Source organism: Salmo salar, chromosome 22, assembly GCF_965601325.2.
Source record: "Salmo salar chromosome 22, fSalSal1, whole genome shotgun sequence".
Taxonomy (NCBI): Eukaryota; Metazoa; Chordata; class Actinopteri; order Salmoniformes; family Salmonidae; genus Salmo; species Salmo salar.
The window spans coordinates 23,313,340-23,339,038 of NC_138312.1; the positions used below are offsets into that span (position 1 = coordinate 23,313,340).

A 25,699-nucleotide genomic window follows, 5' to 3' on the forward strand; every position below is an offset into this window, starting at 1 on the left:
CAAGTTCATATTTATATCAAAAACCAGCTTTTTACATTAGCATGTGACGTTCAGAACTAGCATACCCCCCGCAAACTTCCGGGGAATTCGCTAACATTTTACTAAATTACTCACGATAAACGTTCACAAAAAGCATAACAATTATTTTAAGAATTATAGATACAGACCTCCTCTATGCACTCGATATGTCCGATTTTAAAATAGCTTTTTGGTGAAAGCACATTTTGCAATATTCTAAGTACATAGCCCAGGCATCACGGGCTCGCTATTTAGACACCCGGCAAGTTTAGCATTCACCATAATCATATTTACTATTATAAAAGTTTGATTACCTTTTGTTGTCTTCGTCAGAATGCACACCCAGGACTGCTACTTCAATAACAAATGTTGGTTTGGTCCAAAATAATCCATCGTTATATCCGAATAGCGGCGTTTTGTTCGTGCGTTCCAGACACTATCCGAAATAGTAAAGAAGTGTCGCGCGCATGGCGCAATTCGTGACAATAAAATTCTAAATATTCCATTACCGTACTTCGAAGCATGTCAACCGCTGTTTAAAACCAATTTTTATGCCATTTATCTCGTAGAAAAGCGATAATATTCCGACCGGGAATCTGCAATAAACTAAACAGCCGAATTAAAATACTCCACGGGGGCTAATCGCGCACGCGCCTCACTCCATTGTCACCTAATGGGACACTTGAATAAGATGATAATCTGTTTCAGCCTGAGGCTGCCTCGTCAACCTTCATGATTTTCCCGCGTCCTGAGAGCCTATTGGAGCCCTGGGAATTGTCACGTTACAGCTAAGATCCTTACTTTTCAATAAACAGATGCAAGACGCACGACTCCTTGTCAGACAGGCCGCTTCCTGCATGAAACCTTGTCAGGTTTTTGCCTGCCATAGGAGTTCTGTTATACTCACAGACACCATTCAAACAGTTTTAGAATCTTCAGGGTGTTTTCTATCCAAATCTGAACAATAATATGCATATTCTAGCTTCTGAGTTGGTGTAGGAGGCAGTTAAAAATGGGCACATATTTTTTCCAAAATTCTCAATACTGCCCCCTAGCCCAAACAGGTTAAACTTAGAGACACCATTCAAACAGTTTTAGAAACTTCAGAGTGTTTTCTATCCAAATCTACTAATAATATGCATATTCTGTTTTCTTGGCCGGAGTAGTAACCTGTTTAAATTGGGTACGTTTTTCATCTGGCCGTGAAAATACTGCCCCCTAGCCCCTAGAGGCTAGCAGGCCAACTACAGCTAACTTACAGTCAGGTCAAATAGTGCAGGCAGAATAACAAAAGTAGCTGCATTTGCATTTGTTTAAGCTGTTTTCTAGTGACATTTATTTGGATACATCCATAACAATGAGCTAATGAGGCGCAATTTCGCCTGGCATAGAAAATGTGCTCTCTCGTCAGGACGCTGTTGTTCAGGGGAGATAGCCAACAACACAGCTCACACAATCAATTCAAACTGATGCTGGAAAGACTACAAACTAGCTCCACCGTTTCGTTTTACCTTTTTGAATTTACATTTACACTTTGTATATGTTCATAAAAATGATGCTAGCTGATTCATGATTTTGACTGGCTGAGAAACGTTGCCTGCCTGTCTGTCTCTTCCCGACTCCCGACATGTTCATTACTATGGGACAGCTGGAGATCTAATTTGAATATTGAAACAATGTTGCAAATGTCGAAGAGACAGAGAGCAAGGTTTATACAAATCTCCGCTGTTGAAAACTAAATGTTAGTCTAAAAGAAATGTGTGATAATGTCTAGATGTATTTTATTGTGGATATCAAGTTTATAAATTACCTGGCTGGGCTGATGAGACAGTGGATTGCGCAGTCAGATGGAAAGGAGTAAATAGGAATTTTAACATCATAGATTTAGCCGGTGGTAACTTAGAATAGACACCGTCTGGAATGCAGTTTTAACCAATCAGCATTCCAGATTAGAACCAGCCGCTGTATAAAGTATACTACAGTTTACTCTAGAATTCTATAGTAAGTACTGTAGTATTCCATAGTAAACTGTAGTATTTTGTATGTGGGATAGCTGGTTCTGGAGCAGGATTTGTCATATGCATTCAGGGAAAACTTCGCCACAGATGGATAGGGGAAACCAGCAGCTATTGTTATCTCCAAAGTTGTTTCATCTTACATATTGCGAATGCAAATATGCCATAGAAATAGAAGGTATAAGATGAAGCTCCGGTAATATGCATAGCCTAACTACTGAACGGTTTGGACTAGAGACACGTTTTTCTACATTGTAATTGACACAGAGCAACCTTTGGTAGGCTGCTGGCAGGATATTCGGCTGCACTACAGCAATGCTATACTGGACTCGCTAAATGTACAGTAGCCCTTAGGGTGCTAAACAACTAACAGGTCCAGAACAAATGCTAAGTCAGCCAGTGCTCATACCATGGTTCTCACAGCGAGGGGAAATGGAATGATTGTCTACAATGACTTTGCTCATGATGCATGCCGCAAATGACATGTAACAACATTGTGAGCTCATCGGACATGAAATGAAACACCAATACAAATGTAACAGCACAACAAAACAGAAAACAAGTTTGTGGAATCTTCTTTCGCGGATGCCTTTCCATTACAGGATACACACTTGTGGATTCTAGCTGAACCAATCAAAGGAGTGGGCATCGTCTTTCAGCAACAACAAAAATTAAGTGAATTCCACTCCTGTCTGCGTTGAAAGGTTCCTTACGTATCAACAGGTGCTCGGGGAGTATCCATGACCCGTTGTGATACAGCGGGGGGGGGGGGGGGGGGGGGGGGACACATGAGAAAGCGTGTGTGTTCAAATCTCTTTAGGGAATCTACAGGACTCAGCCCCCTTGATGGTTTGCACATAGTGTTGAGCAGGGGCACAAATTTCACTGGGGACGGTGGGGGGGAAGTCCTCCCCACACTTATAAAACTAAAGTTGTGCCCATGGTGTTGATTGTGTGCTGTTGGACATGTTGTGGTGAGGAAGGAAAGGGTTGAAAGCACCTCAGACACCAGCCTGGCCTCAGATCCATACAAAATATACTTTACATATTTCTGAGCACCTCCAAGACATATGAAACCTACTAATGGTCTAGTTACTTTAGCCAGAAACAAAAGTAAGGAGGTTGGTCTGGGAGGATGGGTGGGCGATGGGTCCGCGACGGTCTAGCAATCCAAAGGTTGAATGTTCGAGTTGCGTCGGGGACAACTGTAGCATTTTAGCTAACCCTTCCCCTAACCCTTATTGTAAACTTAACCCCTGCTACGTAAATTGTCATTTTAGTTTTCCTAAGCGCCAACATAAATTCTCCCTGTAATTCTCCTTTGTTATGGCGCAACAAGCAACCTGGTCTCAGATAAAGATGTGCAATACTATACGTCCTCCAAGAGGAATGATAAGTTACTTCATCCAATTCGTATGCTATTGTACGACCGGGTAAGATGTATGATACTATACGTCCTCTGATTTGTATGATATTGATATTGTATCCATTCATTATATATCCTAATGTAATTGAACATATCATACTAAATGGATTGCCACATATTTACATACAGATTAATACAAATTGTCCTGAGACCTCGTTGCAGACACAGCTTGCCCTGGCAGTATCCGTAAGACTTCATTAAATAGGAGGAATTCAGGATCAGTCTCAGTGAGTACAGAGACGTCTGTGGGTAATGGGTTTAAATATGCCCAAAACAGCAGTTTGTGTCATGTGAATTTCTATATAAGGCAATGTGGAAAATAAAATTATACATTAGTATACACTTGCCAAAAGTGAATGAAGAGCGATGTGGATGTCTGTATCTGTTGTTATTGTTAAGGTTCACTGAATGTTTAAAAGGAAGGATTGACCATTGCTCTCTGGGCCATGACATTTAGCCTGATGCCTTTGATACATTTTGAGCTGTAACAATCCCAGGGGCATCCAATCCTCCAATCGCCAGTCACTCCCTCAACCATGAAGCCAGTGTGATGCTGTATTTAGACAAAAAAGATATACTCCAAGCAGGAGAGATAACATTAATAACACTTATCACAAAGAGAGAAAACAGAGAGAACCATAATGTAGCTTTATTCCCATATCTGAGAAGAACTGGGCTGGACGGAATGTGCTGTAGCTGTGTCTTTCTATTACATATTTTAAAGTTCCTATAGGTTAATGTAACCAAAGCTCCTATGATTACATACTTCTTCAATAAACTATCATGACTATTATTGTTATCAAGAAAACTGACATCATCCATGTTTTGTAATAAACTAAATGGTACTCTACAATATGTTATGGAAACAGTACTGTAACTATGACAGTCCAGCTGATAAAAAAAAAATTCACATGTAAACATTACAATGACGGTTTGTCCTTGAGAACATTTCAGTCATTCTAGAATTTGAAAAATGCACCAACAGCAGCAGAGAGAGAAGTTTACACAATCATGTCTGTATCATGGCAATAATGATAAGATATCAAAACATGTGGAGTACTCACAAATTCCAATTCTAAATCCACTTGAGCCCAACCCTGCTGGACAGGCAATCAATAACAAGCTGGCAAAGCAGCAAACCCAGACACAACATCATACAAGCCAGGCCTGGTCTCTCACCTGTGTGCACACATTTTGATCCCAGGCTATGCCAGGCTGACGCTGGTGTCAGTGCAGCCTATGATGAAACTACAACCTGCCCTGTGTCATCCGTCCTTGTGTGACATGCTGTCTGACATCTGTCCCTGTTGCTGGCATGTGACCTACAGTCGCCCAGCTGCAGATCCATATGACCAGATGGTGTTTGTGTTTACCTGCATGGTCCTGTCCTCATTACAAGCTCTTCTGGCTCCACCATATAGGACATTATTTTATTTGTATTTTATTTCACCTTTATTTAACCTGGTAGGCCAGTTGAGAACAAGTTCTCATTTACAACTGCGACCTGGCAGTTATACTGAAAATACTATACCATCCAACAGTTAAAATCCTTCAAATATCGGTTTATTCACCAAAGCTGCAACATGGACCTGAAATGGTACTGTAGCTGTAGTGAGAGTAGAGGGCCTCACTTGGACAAGCTCTGAAGGTGCTGCTATCACAATCAGTTGTGGCAGATATACACTGAATGTACAAAACATTAAGAACACCTTCCTACTATTGAGCTAGCCCTCAGAACAGCCTAAGTTTGTCGGGGAATGGACTCTATAAGGTGTTGAAAGCATTCCACAGGGATGCTGACCCCTGTTGACTCCAATGCTTCCCACAGTTGTGTCAAATTGGCTGGATGACCTCTGGGTGGCGGACCATTCTTGATACTAACAGGAAACTGTTGAGAATGAAAAACCCAGCAGCATTGCAGTTCTTGACACAAACCGGTGTGCCTGGCACCTACAACCAAACCCCGTTCAAAGGAACTTAAATCTTTTGTCTTACCCATTCACCCTCTGAAAGGCACATATACACAATCCATGTCTCAATTGTCTCATAAGGAATCATATCTTTCACCTGGATTCACCTGGTCAGTCTGTCATGGAAAGAGGTGTTCTTAATGTTTTGTACACTCAGTGTACAGTAGAAGTGTTTCTCCACTAGGGGGCAGAATCAGTAGTCTCAACAGAGTTCAATCTGATAATGCATAAATCTGAATTTGTATGACCATTGCATGTTGTGTAGTGTTGTTGTTGTTATTGATGTTGTTGCTGTTGTTGTGGCTATGTGTGTGCACACATACATGCGTGCGTTAATGTGGGTGTATGTTACAGCCTGACGCAGGAAAATGAACACTTTGCAGTTTAAAATTGTCTGTAAAAATGTTGTTCTGCCTGAGTACATTAGTTTTCCTTCCTTTGATGACTTGTGGTGTAGAATCGCCTTACTGGGATCCCAGATAGGGGGCGGTGAGAGAAACACTAATGTACCGTCCTGAGGTGTACACTGCCCCTGAGCACTGATCTAGGATCAGGTTCATGGAGTGGTTCTCATATTTGTTTACTTTCAGTAAACAAAAACAACTGTCTAGTCAGGATCCTGACTTACCAAGGAACTAGCTCAGCTTTTCCAAGTCCTCAAGGGAGACGACAGTGGGTTAACAGCAACACTGACTGTGTCGCTGCCCAATATCAAGGGGCAATGCTGAAGGGCCTGTCACCAGCATGTGGCTGTCCTACTACATGTGTCAGGTTCTAAATCAACATTACAGGTTTTAAATATGCACACTCTCTTGGGTAGTTCCCTCTGTCTCTTCCAATGAACTAGTCCTGAATACCTCTGACAATCTCTCTGTTTTTACTGCTCTTTCATCTTATCTAGAAAGCAGTGTGTTAAGGGACTCCAGGATCATGTAGGGTATTGTACTGAGGCAATGTGTCAGCCACAAGACTTGATTGTGTAAGATATATATATATTTATATACATGTTTTAAATGGCCAATGATGACACTGCGTCCTTTCAATATTGAAATATGTAGTAATACTATTCAAAGGGTATAATGCCAACATAATTATAACGTTGTGTAATTATCATGATATACTCACATTGTGAGTGTGGACGTGTTTAACAAAAACACAACAAACAAACATTTCACCAACTGGGGACATTTTGTTTGTCCCAACAAGGTCAAATGCTATTTCTAAGGGGTTTAGGGTTAAGGTTAGATTTAGTGTTAGGGTTAAAATTAGGTTTAGGGTTAGGCGCTAGGGTTAGTTTTAGGGTTAGGGTTAGGAGCTAGGGTTAGGTTTAGATTTTCGGGTTAAGGTTAGGGTTAGGGTTAAGGTTAGGGTTAGGGTAAGGGACAATAGGATTTCGAATGGGACTGAATTGTGTGTCCCCACAGGTTAGTTATACAAGACTCTGTGTGTGTGCATGTGTGTGTGTAACTGAATGCATAACACTGATCTCTAATGTGCCTGAGCAGGTAACCAGTCCTGCTCCTGGCGATATCAACCAGTTAGGGGTAAGGTTAGGGTTAAAGTTAGAATTAGTGGTTAGAAGGTGCCATGGTTGTGTACTTCCTAGCAACCCTGCTCTCCCGTCCGGAGCCTCTGCTAACAGCCTGTGTCGTCTGGGTAACCTGAGCACCCTGAGGTGTGAAACCAGAGCACCAGATCACCGGACCAGGGTCCAAATTGATTTGACAAAAAAAGTCAAACCTCTTTGTCTCAAATCTTATTATTGGGTTAGAGGCATAGAGGCACTTTCTCAGGATGCTTAATAAAACCTGAGGAAAATCAAACAGGACTCTGAAAGGAAAGGTCAAATGACCACTGGTGTTAAGGAGACACTGGGCCAGGGCAAAACACAACATAACATTCTAAACCCAGGTCAGCAAGCCTGTAGGCATACAGTAGGATGCTTTATGAACGCCGTGTTTCCCGCTATCTATTGCTGTTCACTGGACCCTATGATTACTTGGCTACATAGCTGATGCCTGCTGGACTGTTCATTAATCACGGTACTCCATTTTGTTTATTTTGTTTATCTGTTGGCCCCAGCCTCAAACTCAGGACCTGTGTGTAGTTAACTGAACCTCTCTGTCCATTCATCGACATTTTACCTGTTGTTGTTGTCTTAAGCTGATTAGTTGTTGCTGTCTTACCCATTGTTGTCTTAGCTAGCGCTCCCAATCAACACTTGTGATTGCTTTATGCCTTGCTTTATGGCTCTCTCTAATGTCAATATGCCTTGTATACTGTTGTTTAGGGTAGTTATCATTGTTTTATTTTACTGCGGAGCCCCTAGTCCCACTCAAAATGCCTCAGATAGCTCTTTTTTCCCACCTCCCACACATGCGGTGACCTCACCTCGTATAACTAGTGCCTCCAGAGATGCAACCTCTATAATCGTCACTCAATGCCTGGGTTTACCTCCACTGTACCCGCACCCTACCATACCCTTGTCTGTACATTATGTCCTGAATCTATCCTACCACGCCCGGATATCTTCTCCTTCTATTCTCTGTCCCCAACACACTAGACAACTAGTTTTGATAGCCTTTAGCCGTACTCTCATCCTACTTCTCCTCTGTTCCTCGGGTGATGTAGAGGTTAACCCAGGCCCTGTTTGTCCCCAGGTGCTCTCTTTTGTTGACTTCTGTAACCGTAAAAGCCTTAGTTTCATGCATGTTAACATCAGAAGCCTCCTCCCTAAGTTTGTTTTACTCACTGCTTTAGCACACTCCACCAACCACGATGTCCTTTCCGTGTCTGAATCCTGGCTTAGGAAGGCCATCGAAAATTCGGAGATTTCCATCCCCAACTACAACATTTTCCGTCAAGATAGAACTGCCAAAGGGGGATGAGTTGCAATCTACTGCAGAGATAGCCTGCAAAGTTCTGTCATACTTTCCAGGGCTATGCCCAATCAGTTTGAGCTTCTAATTTAAAAAATGAATCTCTCCAGAAATAAGTCTCTCAATATTGCCGCCTGTTATAGACCCCCTCAGCTCCCAGCTGTGCCCTGGACACCATATGTGAATTGATTGCCCCCCATCTATCTTCAGAGTTCGTTCTGTTAGGTGACCGAAACTGGGATATGCTTAACACCCCGGCCATCCTACAATCTAAGCTAGATGCCCTCAATCTCACAAAAATGATCAAGGAAACCACCAGGTACAACCCCAAATCCGTAAACATGGGCACCCTCATAGATATTATCCTGACCAACTTGCCCTCCAAATACACCTCTCCTATTTTCATTCGGGATCTCAGCGATCACTGCCTCATTGCCTGCATCCGTTATGGGTCCGCGGTCAAACGACCACCCCTCATCCCTGTCAAACGCTTCCTAAAACACTTCTGCGAGCAGGCCTTTCTAATCGACCTGGCCCGGGTATCCTGGAAGGATATTGAGCTCATCCCGTCAGTAGAGAATGCCTGGTTGTTCTTTAAAAGCAATTTCCTCACCATCTTAAGTAAGCATGCCCCTTGCAAAAATTTTTTAGAACTAAGAACAGATATAGCTCTTGGATCACTCCAGACCTGACTGCCCTCGACCAGCACAAAAACATCCTGTGGCATACTGCACTAGCCTGTTGGGGCTCGGGGGCAGTATTGAGACATTTTGAAAAAAATATGTGCCCATTTTTAACTGCCTCCTACACCAACTCAGAAGCTAGGATATGCATATTATTAACACATTCGGATAGAAAACACTCTGAATTTTCTAAAACAGTTTGAATGGTGTCTGTAAGTATAACAAAACTCATATTGCAGGCAAAAACCTGTGAAAAATAGATCCAAAAAAATGTGAATTTTGTGACTGTACTATTTAGTGTCATTGTTTTATAGATACCATAGTGAGAAAGGATTCATTTCGCAACACCTACGGCTTCCAATAGATGTCAACGATCTTTATAAAGTTGTTTGAAGCGTCTATGATAAACAGAGAGCAAATTAGAATCCAAGGAAGTTGACATGTCATCACTTCATTTTTTTGCGCCTGCGCATAAATCTGAGAAACGTGAGTTTGTCATCATTTTTTATCTAGACATAGGATAGGTTGTGTGAAAATATTACTGATGTTTAACGTTAAAAATGGACCAAAAGATTAATGCTAAACAACATTTGACATGTTTGAACGAACATAAATAGATTATTTACTAGGTTTTTTTAGCTTTTCGGCGTGATTTTACCAGCCCCCACCACGTTTTGTGGGAGCATAATGAACGCTAAGTACTTGGTGTTATTTGGACATAAATTATGAACTTTGTCAAAAGAAACCACATTTGTTCCGGACCTGGAATGCCTTCCGGACCTGGGATCCTGCCTTCTGATGGAGATAATCAAAGGTAAGGGGGTATTTACAATGTTATTATCGATTTTAGATGATGCTAACTGTATAGCATAGCCTGTTGTTCTTAGCATAGCACCCCGTTTATTGCAAAATGTGATTTCCCAGTAAAGTTATTTTGAGATCTGGCCATTCGGTAGCAATTACGAGATGATAATATATTATTCTTTGAATGACAATATTATAATTTACCAATGTTTTCGAATAGTAATTTTGTTATGTTCACCGGAAGCATTTCAGAGAAGAAAAAAAATCTGAATTTCACGCTACTGTAAAATGCTGTTTTTGGATATAAATATGAACTTGATGGAACAAAAAATGCATGTATTGTATAACATAATGTCCTAGGAGTGTCATCTGATGGAGATTGACAAAAGTTAGTGCATAATTCAAGCTGGTTTCTGCTTTTGGTGACGCCTGACCTTGAATTGAAAATGGATGTTTGTACTTTTGTGGCTATGTACTGTCCTAACATAATCTAACTTTATGCTTTTGCCGTAAAGCCTCTTTGAAAATCGAACAATGTGGTTAGATTAAGGAGATGTTTATCATTTAAATTGTGTAAAATAGTTGATTGTTTGAGAAATTGAAATTATTAGATTTTTGATGTTTTGAATTTCCAGCCTTGTTAGCAATCCCGGCTCGGGGTTCATTGCTAACCTGTAGCCCCAACAGGCTAGCATCGAATAGTCCCCGCGTTATGCAACTTTTCAGGCAAGTCAGGAACCAATACACACAGTCAGTTAGGAAAGCAAAGGCTAGTTTTTTCAAACAGAAATGTGCATCGTGTAGCTCTAACTCCAAAAAGTTTTGTGACACTGTAAAGTCCACAGAGAATAACAGCACCTCCTCCCAGCTGCCCACTGTACTGAGGCTAGGAAACACTGTCACTACCGATAAATCCACGATAATCGAGAATTTCAATAAGCATTGCTCTATGGCTGGCCATGCTTTCCTCCTGGCTACCCCAACCCGGGCAACAGCTCGGCACCCCCCGCAGCTACTTGCCCAAGCCTCCCCAGCTTCTCCTTCACCCAAATCCAGATAGCAGATGTTTTGTAAGAGCTGAAAAACCTGGACCCATACAAATCAGCTGGGCTTGACAATCTGGACCCTCTCTTTCTGAAATTATCCGCCACCATTGTTGCAACCCCTATTACTAGTCTGTTCAACCTCTCTTTCGTATCGTCCGCTATTCCTAAAGATTGGAAAGCTGCCGCGGTCATCTCCCTCTTCAAAGGGGGTGACACTCTAGACCCAAATTGTTACAGACCTATATCCATCCTGCCCTGCCTTTCTAAAGTCTTCAAAAGCCAAGTTAAAAAAACAAATCATTGACCATTTCGAATCCCACCGTACCTTCTCCGCTGTGCAATCCAGTTTCCGAGCTGGTCACAGGTGCTCCTCAGCCACGCTCAAGGTACTAAACGATATCATAACCGCCATCGATAAAAAAACTGTGCAGCCGTATTCATTGACGTGGCCAAGGCTTTGGACTCTGTCAATCACCGTATTCTTATCGGCAGACTCAACAGCCTTGGTTTCTCAAATGACTGCCTCGCCTGGTTCACCAACTACTTCTCAGATAGAGTTCAGTGTGTCAAATCGGAGGGCATGTTGTCCGGACCTCTGGCAGTCTCTATGGGGGTACCACAGGGTTCAATTCTCGGGCCAACTCTTTTCTCTGTATATATCAACGATGTCGCTCTTGCTGCGGGTGATTCCTTGATCCATCTCTATGCAGACGACACCATTCTGTATACATCTGGCCCTTCTTTGGACACTGTGTTAACCTGTTGGGTCTAGGGGGCAGCATTTGCACGTCTGGATAAAAAAAATGTACCCGATTTAATCTGGTTACTAATCCTACCCAGTAACTAGAATATGCATATACTTATTATATATGGATAGAAAACACTCTAAAGTTTCCAAAACTGTTTGAATGGTGTCTGTGAGTATAACAGAACTCATTTGGCAGGCAAAACCCTGAGACATTTTCTGACAGGAAGTGGATACCTGATGTGTTGTATTGACTTTAAACCTATCCCATTGAAAAACACAGGGGTTTAGGAATATTTTGGCACTTCCTATTGCTTCCACTAGATGTCACCAGCCTTTACAAAGTGTTTTGAGTCTTCTGGAGGGAGATCTGACCGAACAAGAGCCATGGAACGATGATGTCCCATTAGACACCTGGCGCGCTAGTTCATGTTGGGTACCCTCGTTCCAATACGTTATAAAAGAGTATGCATTCGTCCACCTTGAATATTATTCATGTTCTGGTTAAAAAAGGCCCTAATGATTTATGCTATACAACGTTTGACATGTTTGAACGAACGGAAATATATTTTTTCCCCTCGTTCATGACGAGAAGTCCGGCTGGCTTACATCATGTGCGAACAAGACGGAGATTTTTGGACATAAATGATGAGCTTTTTTGAACAAAACTACATTCGTTATGGACCTGTGATACCTGGAAGTGACAACTGATGAAGAGAATCAAAGGTAATGGATTATTTACATAGTATTTTCGATTTTAGATCTCCCCAACATGACGTCTAGTCTGTATCGCAACGCGTATTTTTCTGGGCGCAGTGCTCAGATTATTGCAAAGTGTGATTTCCCAGTAAGGTTATTTTTAAATCTGGCAAGTTGATTGCGTTCAAGAGATGTAAATCTATAATTCTTTAAATTACAATATAATATTTTACCAATGTTTTCTAATTTTAATTATTTAATTTGTTACGCTGACTTGACTGCCGGTTATTGGAGGGAAACGATTTCCTCAACATCAATGCCATAGTAAAACGCTGTTTTTGGATATAAATATGAACTTGATAGAACTAAAAATGCATGCATTGTCTAACATAATGTCCTAGGAGTGTCATCTGATGGAGATTGTAAAAGGTTAGTGCATCATTTTAGCTGGTTTTATGGTTTTGGTGACCCTGTCTTTGACTTGACAAAACATTACACACAACTCTTGTAAATGTACTGTCCTAACATACTCTAAATTTATGCTTTCGCCGTAAAACCTTTTTGAAATCGTAAAACGTGGTTAGATTAAGGAGATGTTTATCTTTCAAATGGTGTAAAATAGTTGTATTTTTGAAAAATTTGAATTTTGACATTTATTTGGATTCAAATTTGCCGCTCTTGAAATGCACCTGCTGTTGATGGAGTGCACCACGGGTGGCACGCTAGCGTCCCACCTAGCCCCAAGAGGTTAACAAACCTCCAAACAAGCTTCAATGCCATACAACACTCCTTCCGTGGCCTCCAACTGCTCTTAAATGCTAGTAAAACTAAATGGATGCTATTCAACCTTTCGCTGCCCACACCCGCCCGCCCAACTAGCATCACTTCTCTGGACGGTTCTGGCTTAGAATACGTGGACAACTTCAAATACCTAGGTGTCTGGCTAGAGTGTAAACTCTCCTTCCAGACTCATATTAAGCATCTCCAATCCAAAATTAAATCTAGAATCGGCTTCCTATTTCGCAACAAAGCCTCCTTCACTCACACTGCCAAACATACTTTCGTAAAACTGACTATCCTACCGATCCTCAACTTCGGCGATGTCATTTACAAAATATCCTCCAACACTCTACTCAGCAAACTGGATGTTGTCTATCACAGTGCCATTCATTTTGTCACCAAAGCCCCATATACCACCCACCACTGCGACCTGTATGCTCTCGTCGGCTGGCCCTCGCTACATTTCGTCGCCAGACCCACCGGCTCCAGGTCATCTATAAGTTTTTGCTAGGTAAAGCTCCGCCATATCTCAGCTCACTGGTCACCATAACAACACCCACCCGTAGCACGCGCTCCAGGAGGTTTATCTCACTGGTCATCCCCAAAGCCAACACCTCGTTTGGCCGCCTTTCCTTCCAGTTCTCTGCTGCCGATGATTGAAATGAATTGCAAAAATCGCTGAATTTGGAGACTTATATCTCCTTCACTAACTGTTAGCATAAACTATCTGAGCAGCTTACCGATCGCTGCAGCTGTACACAGCCCATCTGTAAATAGCCCATCCAACTACCTACCTCATCCCCATATTGTTTTATTTACTTTTTTTGCTCTTTTGCACAGCAGTATTTCTACTTGCACATCATCATCTGCACATCTATCACTCCAGTGTTAATTTGCTCATTTGTAATTACTTCGCTACTCTGGCCTATTTATTGCCTTACCTCCTTACGCCATTTGTACACACTGTATAGATTTTTCTATTGTGTTATTGACTGTACTTTTGTTTATCCCATGTGTAACTCAGTGTTGTTGTTTTTTGTCGCACTGCTTTGCTTTGTCTTGGCCAGGTCGCAGTTGTTAATGAGAACTGGCCTACCTGGTTAAATAAAGTTTTTTTTTTTTTTTAAGTAGGGGCTAGGGCAAGTGCTTACAGAAGGGATTTGGCCCAGGAATCCTCTACTGTAACTGGGATTTCTGGAAAACTTGGTAATTTTGGGAAAGGTACCAGAATTTTGCAACCCTAGTACTGAGACCTGAGGCCTGTTATAGGACAGGTAGAGCCTGCTTGGATTTGATTGTCCACTTATAGAGGCAAGGCATGAACCTCGATACACTCCTGGGGCAGGAAAATTAAGAGGATAAAGTTATGGACACTCATAAGCACTGGAGATCAATACAGAGCTTACTGTTCATTATTCAGACAGTATGAGTTGACTCATCAATGAGAGAGGGGCTTATGCAGTGTGTGGCTGTAACTATAGAGGGATTTTATTCCATGCTAAGCTCATTTAAAACTTGACTCTATTGTTATTGGCACAGGCTTTTCTTCTTATACCTTCTTAGAGAGCCCCCTGGTAATTGTAATACTGCTTAGACCAACTCTGTTGTAATTCAAAGCAATGAGAGAAAGCATTCATATAAAGAGCAATGTACTGCAAAAAAGTTATTATTTTCTATTATAACTATTCAATTTTACAAAAATGTATTCCATTTACCATGAAAAAAATAAATGTCTTTAGACATTATCATGACTGAAGACTCTGTTTTGATCATTTCACAAAAAAAAAATGTGTATCATAGTACATGACACAATCAACAGATATTATGTATTTTCCATGTGAGGACATGTATTATTTATCATTTTTCATATTCACAGAACATTTTAGAGTTGGGAGTACATGAGGAACACCCTGTCCCAATACGGTGACAAAGGCATATTTAGGAGAAACCTCAAAACCTCCATCCCCCCAACTCTCCATTTCCATGCAAGACACAGAACTCACCCCATACCCCACCAGTGGATTAACAGAAATGCCCCCACCCCAGTAATGCCAGGTTGTGGGTTGGTGGGGGGGACTCAAGACAGTAAGGGCCTTGTCACCACACCAAGCCTGAGAAGGCCTCACCTAGCAACCGTAGACGGCAACACAATAACCTTTCACACAGCCGACAGGGCGTCCAAAAGGCCCTTTGAATGGAGCTCAGCTCACCCCTGTGAAGAGGCTGTACTGCAATGCTTCATTATGAACAACCAGGCCTCTGGAGCCCTGCCAAAGGGAGGGAGGGAGGGAGGGAGGGAGGGAGGGAGGGAGGGAGGGGAGGGAGGGAGGGGATGTGGGGAGAAGGATGAAGCAGTTACAGGATGGAGTAGAGGTATGGGGATAAAGGTGAGGAGGATGGAGGAAGATGAAGAGAGGAATGGATAGGAGTAAAATGAGTAAGAGGAGTAGAAATGACAGGGATGGAGGAGGAATGGAGGGGAGAGAGGGACAGGACACCAATGGAGGAGTGTTTCAGATCTGTTGTCACTGTGCCAGTGGCCTTCAACTGTTTATAGACCCCAGACCGGTAATGTCCATTTCAAATCAATGAGGAGAGACACTAATGACGTCACAAGCATGGTGGGCGGATATGATCAAATTATCAGGGTCGGATGTATTGTCTGAACTGATCTCTGCCCCCCCCCCCACCCCTCTCTCTGCAGAAGGCGTACAACATCAACCAACAGCAGCAGCGTGTGAAAAACGGAAAGCACCGGAATGGCACAGGTACGTCTGGCCTTCTAAGTGTCATGAAACAATAACAGGTCTGGGAAGTAAAGCCTAAGCACCTCTGAGTTACCATCCTGTGTTATCAGCCTTTCCATGTACATAGAAGAGTAATGGACCTGGCCCTCCACTCACCTGTCTTCCACACACTTGGCACATTTGACTGTTTACTGGTCTGGTTACAGTGTTTGTGTTATGCATGAACACATGTTTTAAAGGGTCCAAATCATCCAGCAAGAACCTTAAGAGTCTTACAAGAGTCTCACAATTCAGGACCTGTGCTAACATGATAAACTCTGATTATGTCGATTTTGTGAAATAAAATGGACTATGTGGTACTCGACAGAGACTTAAGAGTCCAACATTAAGTCAACATGTCTTGGAGAGTTTTCTTCAGAGTGCTAAAGAGATTTTTTTTGAAATCCTAATCCCATGTCTCACTTTGTTGAAAAACTAAGGATATGTTTAATGAAAAGCAATATTTATAACTGTAACAAGTAAGTCAGTGAACAACTTGTCACCCAGTTATCTTTTCCATAGTGGTAAGTATCCCTCTCTTTGTCAGGAGAAAAATATCACAGTGATAATGATAACCCTCTGGGTGGTGGCAGGCTAGCTCATCATCTCTACGTAGCCTAGCTAATGCTGTATACATTATACATCCCCCTTAAAGCAGAGGCCTTGAAAAAGTAATGTGGAGATGAACAGCCCAGTGTGCCCTTTCGCAGTACAGCCAGCCTGTCTACTGTACTACACTCTGCTGAGTATGAAAGCACCCAGATGATTTATGGTTAATATGAGCATTGGGCCAGAGAGCTTAAACTCTCTGCTAATCCTACCAGCTATAGACCATTGAGGATCAGAGAGAGGGGGGAGACGGAGAGAGACAGTGGGGGGAGAGGGGGAGCGAAAATAGGGAAATAGAGAAAGGGGGTAGTGGAAGAGAGAGAGAAAATAGTGAGAAATAATTGAAGAGAGAGAGTAGGGGAGAGGGAAAGGGAACATGAGAGGATAGAGGAAAAGAAAGAGAGAGACAGAAGATAAAAAATGTGTAAGAGAGAGCATGAGAAAGAGAGCATGAGAGGGGGAGAGAGAGTATCCAACAGCATGTTAGAGGGAAGGGAGAGGCAAAAGAGAGAGTAATAATATTAGAGGGAGAGGGAGAGAGCACAGAGGGGAGGGAAGGAGAGGTAGGGGCGGGGCAGTGGAATGCCCAGGGTCATGTGACTGTTTACTCTAGCCTGGGCACAGAAGTTTAAAGGAGTGCTGCAGCAGCCCTGCCTCTGACGGGCTTCTACACAGAGACATTTAGGTTTCAGAGACAGGACACACAGAGACACCCGGACAGAGAGAGAGAGAGAGAGACACAGAGAGAGGCATGGCACAGAGAGTTACCCACAGCCACAGCCTGTTCCCTCCTGGCCAGTCTGGGAGGCCCAGGGACGTGCTGGTCAAGTCAGGTAAGACCCATGCAGAGCCAGACTCCACTCTGTCACTATGGCAGAACAGCAGGGCTGATCAGCAGAAGCCAGATTTTGCAGGACAGTGTTTTATATGTTATAGACTTTGTTTATTTAGGGGAAAGGGAAATTGTGCAAGTACAGAGAAGGTAGTGAGATCTGTACAGTATGTTGATAATACAACATGGTTTCGCAAGGACAGTGGGATGTATTATTGAGGTTAGCTGGTGGGAACTTTGTAGATACTATATAGATGTTGTTATCAGTTTCTATTTATGGGGAGAACGTGTTTCAGACAAATCTAAGAGGGTTCATTGGCAGTGCCTGGAACAGACAAACATGGAGCGAAATATACTCGAAGTTGTGACACAAAAAGCATTAGATCAGTTTCACAGAAAATCAGTTGTGGACAGCTAGCTTATATCTATGACTGATGCATTGGCACAGCAGCGCAGATTGACATGTTAACAGTTTGTTGGACACAACAAGGTGTCACAAAGCTCTCTGACTTCACATGGCAAGATGATGACAGCATAGCAATTGTAATCACCTAATTTGATTATTTTGTAATCCGTAATCCTTGAATAAAGTGTTTTAAAAAAAGATATATATTTCAACTTTATTTAACCAGGTAGGCCAGTTTAGAACAAGTTCTCATTTACAACTGCGACCTGTCCAAGATAAAGCAAACCAGTGCGACAAAAACAACAGCACAGAGTTTCACATAAACAAACGTACAGTCGATAACAGAAAAATCTATGTACAGTGTGTGCAAATGTAGAAGATTAGGGAGGTAAGGCAATAAATAGGCCATAGAGGCAAAATAATTACAATTTAGCATTAACACTGGAGTGATAGATGTGCAGATGATGATGTGCAAGTAGAGATACTGGGGTGCAACAGAGAAAAAATAAATAACAATATGGGGATAAGGTAGTTGGGAGGGCTATTTACAGATGGGCTGTGTACAGGTATGATGATCGGTAAGCTTCTCAGATAGTTGATGCTTAAAGTTAATGAGGGAGATATATGAGGAGTTGGCTTTGAGGATGATGTTTACTTCAGATAGATTAATTCAGATAATGTCCAAGCAGAATTTTCATGTTTTGTACCCTTGAGAGTCTTGGGACATTAACACGTGCTCTGTGCAGAAAAGCCTTACGTCCACTGTCCGTCAATTGGACAGTGCAGGGCCTCCCATGTGCACTTTAAACTGATCAATGGTTGCTCTGTTGTCATATATTGCTCAAACTGTATGAGACTTCCACATTTCGCAACCTATTTTTCTGTAATTTCACTTGCAGTATCTGGATGTCTTGTTTATTTAAGTAGAATAACACTGGGTTCACCTCTGTGGTATAATGGCTGAGGTGTGATCAAGTCAAATAAACTGTGCTGCCTGCCGGGCATGTTATCAGAGGGTGTGTGACCGACTGCCCTGCATGAGTATGGCAACAGTAACATACTCTACTTAAACATACACACCATGTACTTGGGTCCCTTATTCAAGCAGAATGTGTGTACCGTTCTGTCCGTATCACTAATTAATCTAGTAACCCTGAGTGAAAAATGTGTTTAATTCAACTCTACAGTCACAATTCTAAGTAGCGAACTGTATGATTCTGATGGCCTGTCTGGTTAGGCCTAACATCCGTCTTCCTTGGCTGCTGCTGATACGAGGTTAGACCCCTGCCTTTTTTAATGATAATGACTTCATGGAGCCTCAGTCTGAATTTCATGGTGTGTCGTCAATCTGTATTCACAGTGTATTCTGGGAAAACAACTCTCCCACCCTGCCCGGTGGGAGCCTGCGTTGCCACGACGACAACCAGTGTTCTGTTTGTATACAATCTGAGAACTCTTTCGCTCTGATTTTTCCTCCCAAGGTGCATAGCGTCAGAACTAATAAATTCCCTACCCAAGCCATCTGCATGCACTTCCTAGAATACCAGGGAAGTAAATCTCACTGAAAAACATTAGAATGTGCCTTGGTTGAAAGTCATAAGGAAATAATTGATTGATAGGCCAAGCCATTTCACCTTAATTTCCCAAAGTAATGTATAATCAAACAATGTGTAGCCTGCTTTCACTACAATAACCACTTACTCAGGATAACATAACTTAATAGTGGCAAAAAAAAAGCATTTAAAAGAACAAACAGCGACTCAAATTACATTGCCATAAAAATGGTTTGCTGCAGATTGTGGGAGGATGGGGACTGAAAGGGCTCATGTTTCTCTAGCCACTGTAGCCTGAGCCTGCTCTCCTGCCACAGACACCAAGAGGAAAATATTATTTCCCATGCTCTTCGAGGGTTATCAGAGCACCCTCTAAACACATTATCCCAATGCAACTGGACAATGGACTCAGGGCACAGAGGTACAATTAACTTACCCAGGGTGCATTGAGATGACATCTAGCTTGGTCTAAATGTCAAATCAATACAACCACAGTCAGGATTATATGACTGAAGAACTACTGAATTCACCTACGTGTCCATCTCCCACGTGACATTCTGCATCTCTCTCTTGATCTTTTGAGAGAGTCTTGTCTATTTTACACACACATAGTACATACACAGTACACCCATAGAGAACACATTCCTCTCACTGTATGAGTGGTTGTGTAGAGATGTGTAGAGATCCAGCAGAGAATTGGAGTACAGTAAGCTTCTTTAGAAATCGCTACTGCTTTAGAAACAGCCAGAGGTGGGACCAAGTCATTATTACTCGAGTCAGAAGCAAGTCTCAAGTCACAAGGTCCGAGTCTCAAGTTGAGTCCAAGGTGGTGAAGGTAGGAAACAACACCTCCACTTTGCTGAATCTCAACACAGGGGCCCCACAAGGGTGCATGCTCATCCCCCTCCTGTACTCCCTGTTCACCCATGATTGCGTGGCTATGCATGCCTCCAACTCAATCATCAAGTTTGCAGACAACACAACAGTAGTAGGCTTGATTACCAACAATGACGAGACAGCCTACAGAGAGGAGGTGAGGTCTGTGGGAGTGTGGTGCCAGGAAAATAACCTGTCACTCAATGTCGACAAAACAAAGGAGCTGATCGTGGACTTCAGGAAACAGCAGAGGGAGCACGCCCCTGCCCACAACGACGGGACCGCAGTGGAGCAGGTGGAAAGCATCAAGTTCCTCAGCGTACACATCACTGACGATCTGAAATGATCCACCCACACAGACAGTGTGGTGAAGAAGGCGCAACAGTGCCTCTTCAACCTCAGGAAGCTGAAGAAATTTGGCTTGGCACCTAAAACTCTCACAAACTTTTACAGATGCATAATTGAGAGCATCCTGTCGGGCTGTATCACCGCCTGGTATGTCAACTGCATCACCCGCAACCGCAGGGCTGTTCAGAGGGTGGTGCGGTCTGCCCAACACATCACCGGGGGCAAACTACCTGCCCTCCAGGACACCTACAGCACCCGATGTCACAGGAAGGCCCAAAAAATGATCAAGGAAAACAATCACCCGAGCCACTGCCTGTTCACCCCGCTATCATCCAGAAGGTGAGGTCAATACAGGAGCAAAGCTGGGACCGAGAGACTGAAAAACGGCTTCTATCTCAAGGCCATCAGACTGTTAAAAAGCCATCAGTAGGCGGCTTCCACCTGGTTACGTAACCCTGCACCTTAGAGGCTGCTGCCCCGTATGCATAGACTTCAAATCATTGGCCAATTTAATAATGGAACACTAGCCACTTTAATAATGTTTACATATTTTTGCTTTACTCATCTCATATGTATATACTGTATTCTATTCTACTGTATTTTAGTCTATACCACTCCGAACATATTTATATTTTCCTTAATTCCATTCTTTCACTTTTGGATTGTGTGTACTGTTGTGAATTGTTAGATATTACTACACTGTTGTAGCTAGAAACACAAGCATTTTGCTACACCCGCAGTAACATCTGCTAAACATGTGTATGTGACAAATAAAATTTGATTTGATTTTGATTTGAAGTAGAACGGGTCAAGTCTCGAGTCAAGTCCAAGTCGTGAATTCTAAGTCCAGTCACACGTTTTCAAGTCTTAGGTCAAGTTAAAAAAACATCTATACATACAATGACTTGTTCAACTACAAATCTTTGTCTAGTTATTGAGGCTACCAGATAGCCAAATTTTGATTTGCCTATGTAGTTGTAAAATAGGGATCTTGTAGCAGTCGAAAGGGCATGAAATCAGCAGAAGGCAAGGCAGGTTGACATGTTCAGAGTGTAGAATTATTTACAAGTCTTTGTGATCCAATGGTGTTAGCGCCATTTCATACAAAATATACAAGTAGATTTACCAAATATACACGGGCAATAGCCAAAAATATATAGCCTCTGTATCAGGCTTAACCTGTCCTATCTGAACAAACACAGGTAGAGGGCTTGACTGTACAGCCTCCCCATGAGAAACCAAATCGAATCTGTCTAACAGGAGCTCAAACAGGTAGGCCTACATAATATAAGCATCTGTCCCACAGGACCATACAATAAAATAAAATAAAAAATAAAATAATATTTTATTTGTCACATGCACCTTATACAACAGTGAAATGCTTACATACAAGCCCCTAAATAATGCAGTTTTAAGAAAAACAGGTGTAAAAAAGTTTTTACAAAATAAACTGAAGTAAAAAAGAAAGAAAAAAAAGAAAATAGAAGAATAACAAATAATTAAAGAGCAACAGTAATTGAGGTAATTGTACATGTAGGTAGAGGAAAAGTGACTATGCATAGATAATAAACAGAGAGTAGCAGCAGAGTAAAAATGCAAATAGTCCGGGTAGCCATTTGGTTAGCTGTTCAGTAGTCTTAAGGCTTGGGGTTAGAAGCTGTTAACCTGTTGGGGCTAGGGGGCAGTATTTTCACGGCCGGATAAAAAATGGACCCGATTTAAACTGGTTACTACTCTTGCCGAGAAATGAGAATATGCATATAATTAGTAGATTTGGATAGAAAACACTCTCTAAAGTTTCTAAAACTGTTTGAATGGTGTCTGTGAGTATAACAGAACTCATATGGCAGGCCAAAACCTGAGAAGATTCCATGCAGGAAATGCCCTGTCTGACAATTTGTTGTCCTTCTGTTGTATCTCTATCAACATTACAGCATCTGTGCTGTTACGTGACACTTTCTAAGGCTTCCATTGGCTCTCTAAAGCGTTCAGAAAGTGGAATGACGTGTCTCCTGTCTCTGGGCAAAGTACAGCAGCAGAGTTTGTAAGTGGCCTGCCTGGGGACAGTGAGACTGAGATGGGTGTTCACGAGACTTCTCCATTTTTTTCTTTCAGTCTTTGAATGAATACAACGTTGTCCGGTTGGAATATTACCGCTATTTTACGAGAAAAATAGCATACAAATTGATTTTAAACAGCGTTTGACATGCTTCTAAGTACGGTAATGGAATTTTTAAATTTTTTGTCACGAAATGCGCTCGCGCATTACCCTTCGGATAGTGACCTGAACGCACAAACAAAACGGAGGTATTTGTATATAACTATGGATTATTTGGAACCAAAACAACATTTGTTGTTGAAGTAGAAGTCCTGGGAGTGCATTCTGACGAAGAACAGCAAAGGTAATCCAATTTTTCTAATAGTAATTAGGTTGTCCCAAACTTGGTGGTTGTCAAATTAGCTAGCCTGTGATGGCCGAGCTATGTACTCAGAATATTGCAAAATGTGCTTTCACCGAAAAGCTATTTTAAAATCTGACTCCGCGATTGCATAAAGGAGTTCTGTATCTTTAATTCTTAAAATAATAGTTATGTATTTTGTCAACGTTTATCATGAGTATTTAGTATATTCACCGGAAGTTTTCGGTGGGTATGCTAGTTCTGAACATCACATGCTAATGTATAAGCTGGTTTTTGATATAAATATGAACTTGATTGAACAAAACATGTATGTATTGTATAACATAATGTCCTAGGAGTGTCATCTGATGAAGATCATCAAAGGTTAGTGCTGCATTTAGCTGTGGTTTTGGTTTTTGTGACATATATGCTTGCTTTGAAAATGGCTGTGTGATCATTTTTGGCAGGGTACTCTCCTGACATAATCTAATGTTTTGCTTTCGCTGTAAAGCTTTTTTGAAATCGGACAACGGATTAACGAGAGTCTTATCTTTCAAATGGTGTAATGGATATGTTTGAGAAATTGAAGTTATAGCATTTTTGAGGTATTTGTATTTCGCGCCACGCGATTCCACTGGCTGTTGACTAGGGTGGGACGCTAACGTCCCATTGGCCCAGAGAGGTTAAGAAGCCTTTTGAACCTAGACTTGGTGCTCCGGTACCACTTGCCATGTGGTAGCAGAGAGAACAGTCTATGACTAGGGTGGCTGGAGTCTTTGGCAATTTTTAAGGCCTTCTTCTGACACCGCCTGGTATAGAGGTCCTGGATGGCAGGAAGCTTGGCCCCAGGGATGTACTGGGCCGTACGCTCTACCCTCTGTAGTGTCTTGCGGTCAGAGGCCAAGCAGTTGCCATACCAGGTGGTGATGCAACCAGTCAGGATGGTCTCGATGGTGCAGGTGTATAACTTTTTGAAGATCTGAGGACCCAAATCTTTTCAGTCTCATGAGGGGCAATAGGTGTTGTCGTGCCCTCTTCACGACTGTCTTGGTGTGTTGGTGATGTGGACACCAAGGAACTTGAAGCTCTCAACTTGCTCCACTACAGCCTCGTCGATGAGAAGAGGGGCATGCTCGGCCCTCCTTTTCCTGTAGTCTTGATCACGTTGAGAGAGAGGTTGTTATCCTGGCACCACACTGCCATGTCTCTGACTTCCTCCCTATAGGCTGTCTCATCATTTTTGGTGATCAGGCCTGTTGTGTCGTTGGCAAACTTAATGATGGTGTCGGAGTCGTGCTTGGCCATGCAGTCATGGGTGAACAGGGAGTACACGAGGTGACTGATCACGCACCCCGGAGGGGCCCCCGTGTTGAGGATCAGCGTGACAGATGTGTTGTTACCTACCCTTACCACCTGGGGGTGGCCCGTCAGGAAGTCCAGGATCCAGTTGCAGAGGGAGGTGTTTAGTCCTGGGGTCCTTAGCTTAGTGATGAGCTTTGAGTTAACAATGGTGTTGAACGCTGAGCTGTAGTCAATGAAGAGCATTATCACGTAGGTGTTCCTTTTGTCCAGGTGGGAAAGGGCAATGTGGAGTGCAATAGAGATTGCGTCATCTGTGGCTCTGTTTGGGTTGTATGCAAATTGGAGTGGGTCTAGGGTTTCGGGGATAATGGTGTTGATGTGAGCCATGACCAGCCTTTCAAAGCACTTCATGACTACATACGTTAGTGCTATGGGTCGATAGTCATTCAGGCAGGCTACCTTGGTGTTCTTGGGCACAGAGACTATGGTGGTCTGCTTGAAACATGTTGGTATTAAAGACTCGTTCAGGGACAGGTTGTAAATGTCAGTGAAGACACTTGCCAGTTGGTCAGCACATGCTCAGAGTACATGTCCTGGTAATCTACCTGGCACTGTGGCCTTGTGAATGTTGACCTGTTTAAAGGTCTTACTCTCATCGGCTACAGAGAGCATAATCACACAGTCGTCTGGAACAGCTGGTGCTCTCATGCACGCTTCAGCATTGCTTGACTCGAAGCATGCATAAAAGTCCTTTAGGTTGTCTGGTAGGCTTGTGTCACTGGGCAGCTCACTGTGCATCCCTTTGTAGTCCGTAATAGTTTGCAAGCCCTGCCACATCCGGCGAGCATCGGAGCCGGTGTAGAAGGATTCAATCTTAGTCCTGTATTGACGATTTGCCTGTTTGATGGTTTGTTGGAGGGATTCCTTATAAGTGTCCAGGTTAGAGTCCCGCACCTTGAAAGCGGCAGCTCTACCCTTTAGCTCAGTGCGGATGTTGCTTGTTATCCATGGCTTCTGGTTGGGGTATGTACGTACGGTCACTGTGGGGGGGACGGCATCAATGCACTTATTGATGAAGCCTGTGACTGATGTGGTGTATTCCTAAAGGTCATCGGAAAAATCTGTGCTTGCAAAACTGTCCTGTAGCTTGTCTGCGTCATCTGACCACTTACGTATTGAGCGAGTCACTGGTACTTCCTGCTTTAGTGTTTGCTAGTAAGCAGGAATGAGGAGGATAGAGTTATGGTCAAAAAATTGGTAAATGGAGGGCAAGGGAGAGCTTTGTACGTGTCTCTGTGTGTGGAGTTAAGGTGGTCTAGTTTTTTTTCCTCTGGTTGCACAAAAATATAGATGAAAACAATCTTGGTAAATAGTGTAATCTACAGCTTATCATGAGATACTCATGTGAGGAAAACCTCGAGACTTCATTAATATTAGATATCGTGCACCAGCATTTATTGACAAATAGACACAGACCGCCACCCTTCGTCTTACCGGAGGCAGCTGTTCTAGCTTGCCGATGC

The 25,699-nt window shown here is 42.5% G+C and overlaps 1 protein-coding gene across 2 annotated transcripts in view; it reads left to right on the forward strand.

Moving 5' to 3' along the window:
• The window catches only part of LOC106583019 (protein FAM107B), a 51,710-nt gene that overhangs the window by 14,353 nt on the left and 11,658 nt on the right, over nt 1-25,699 (forward strand). Inside the window, exon 2 of one of the 2 annotated variants that reach the window (XM_014166756.3) lies at nt 15,770-15,833. In XM_014166756.3, the coding sequence (XP_014022231.1) occupies nt 15,770-15,833 (64 nt within the window). Of the gene's footprint in view, nt 1-15,769; nt 15,834-17,017; nt 17,294-25,699 lie in introns of those variants that run through there. The other variant, XM_014166757.3, reaches the window with a different exon arrangement.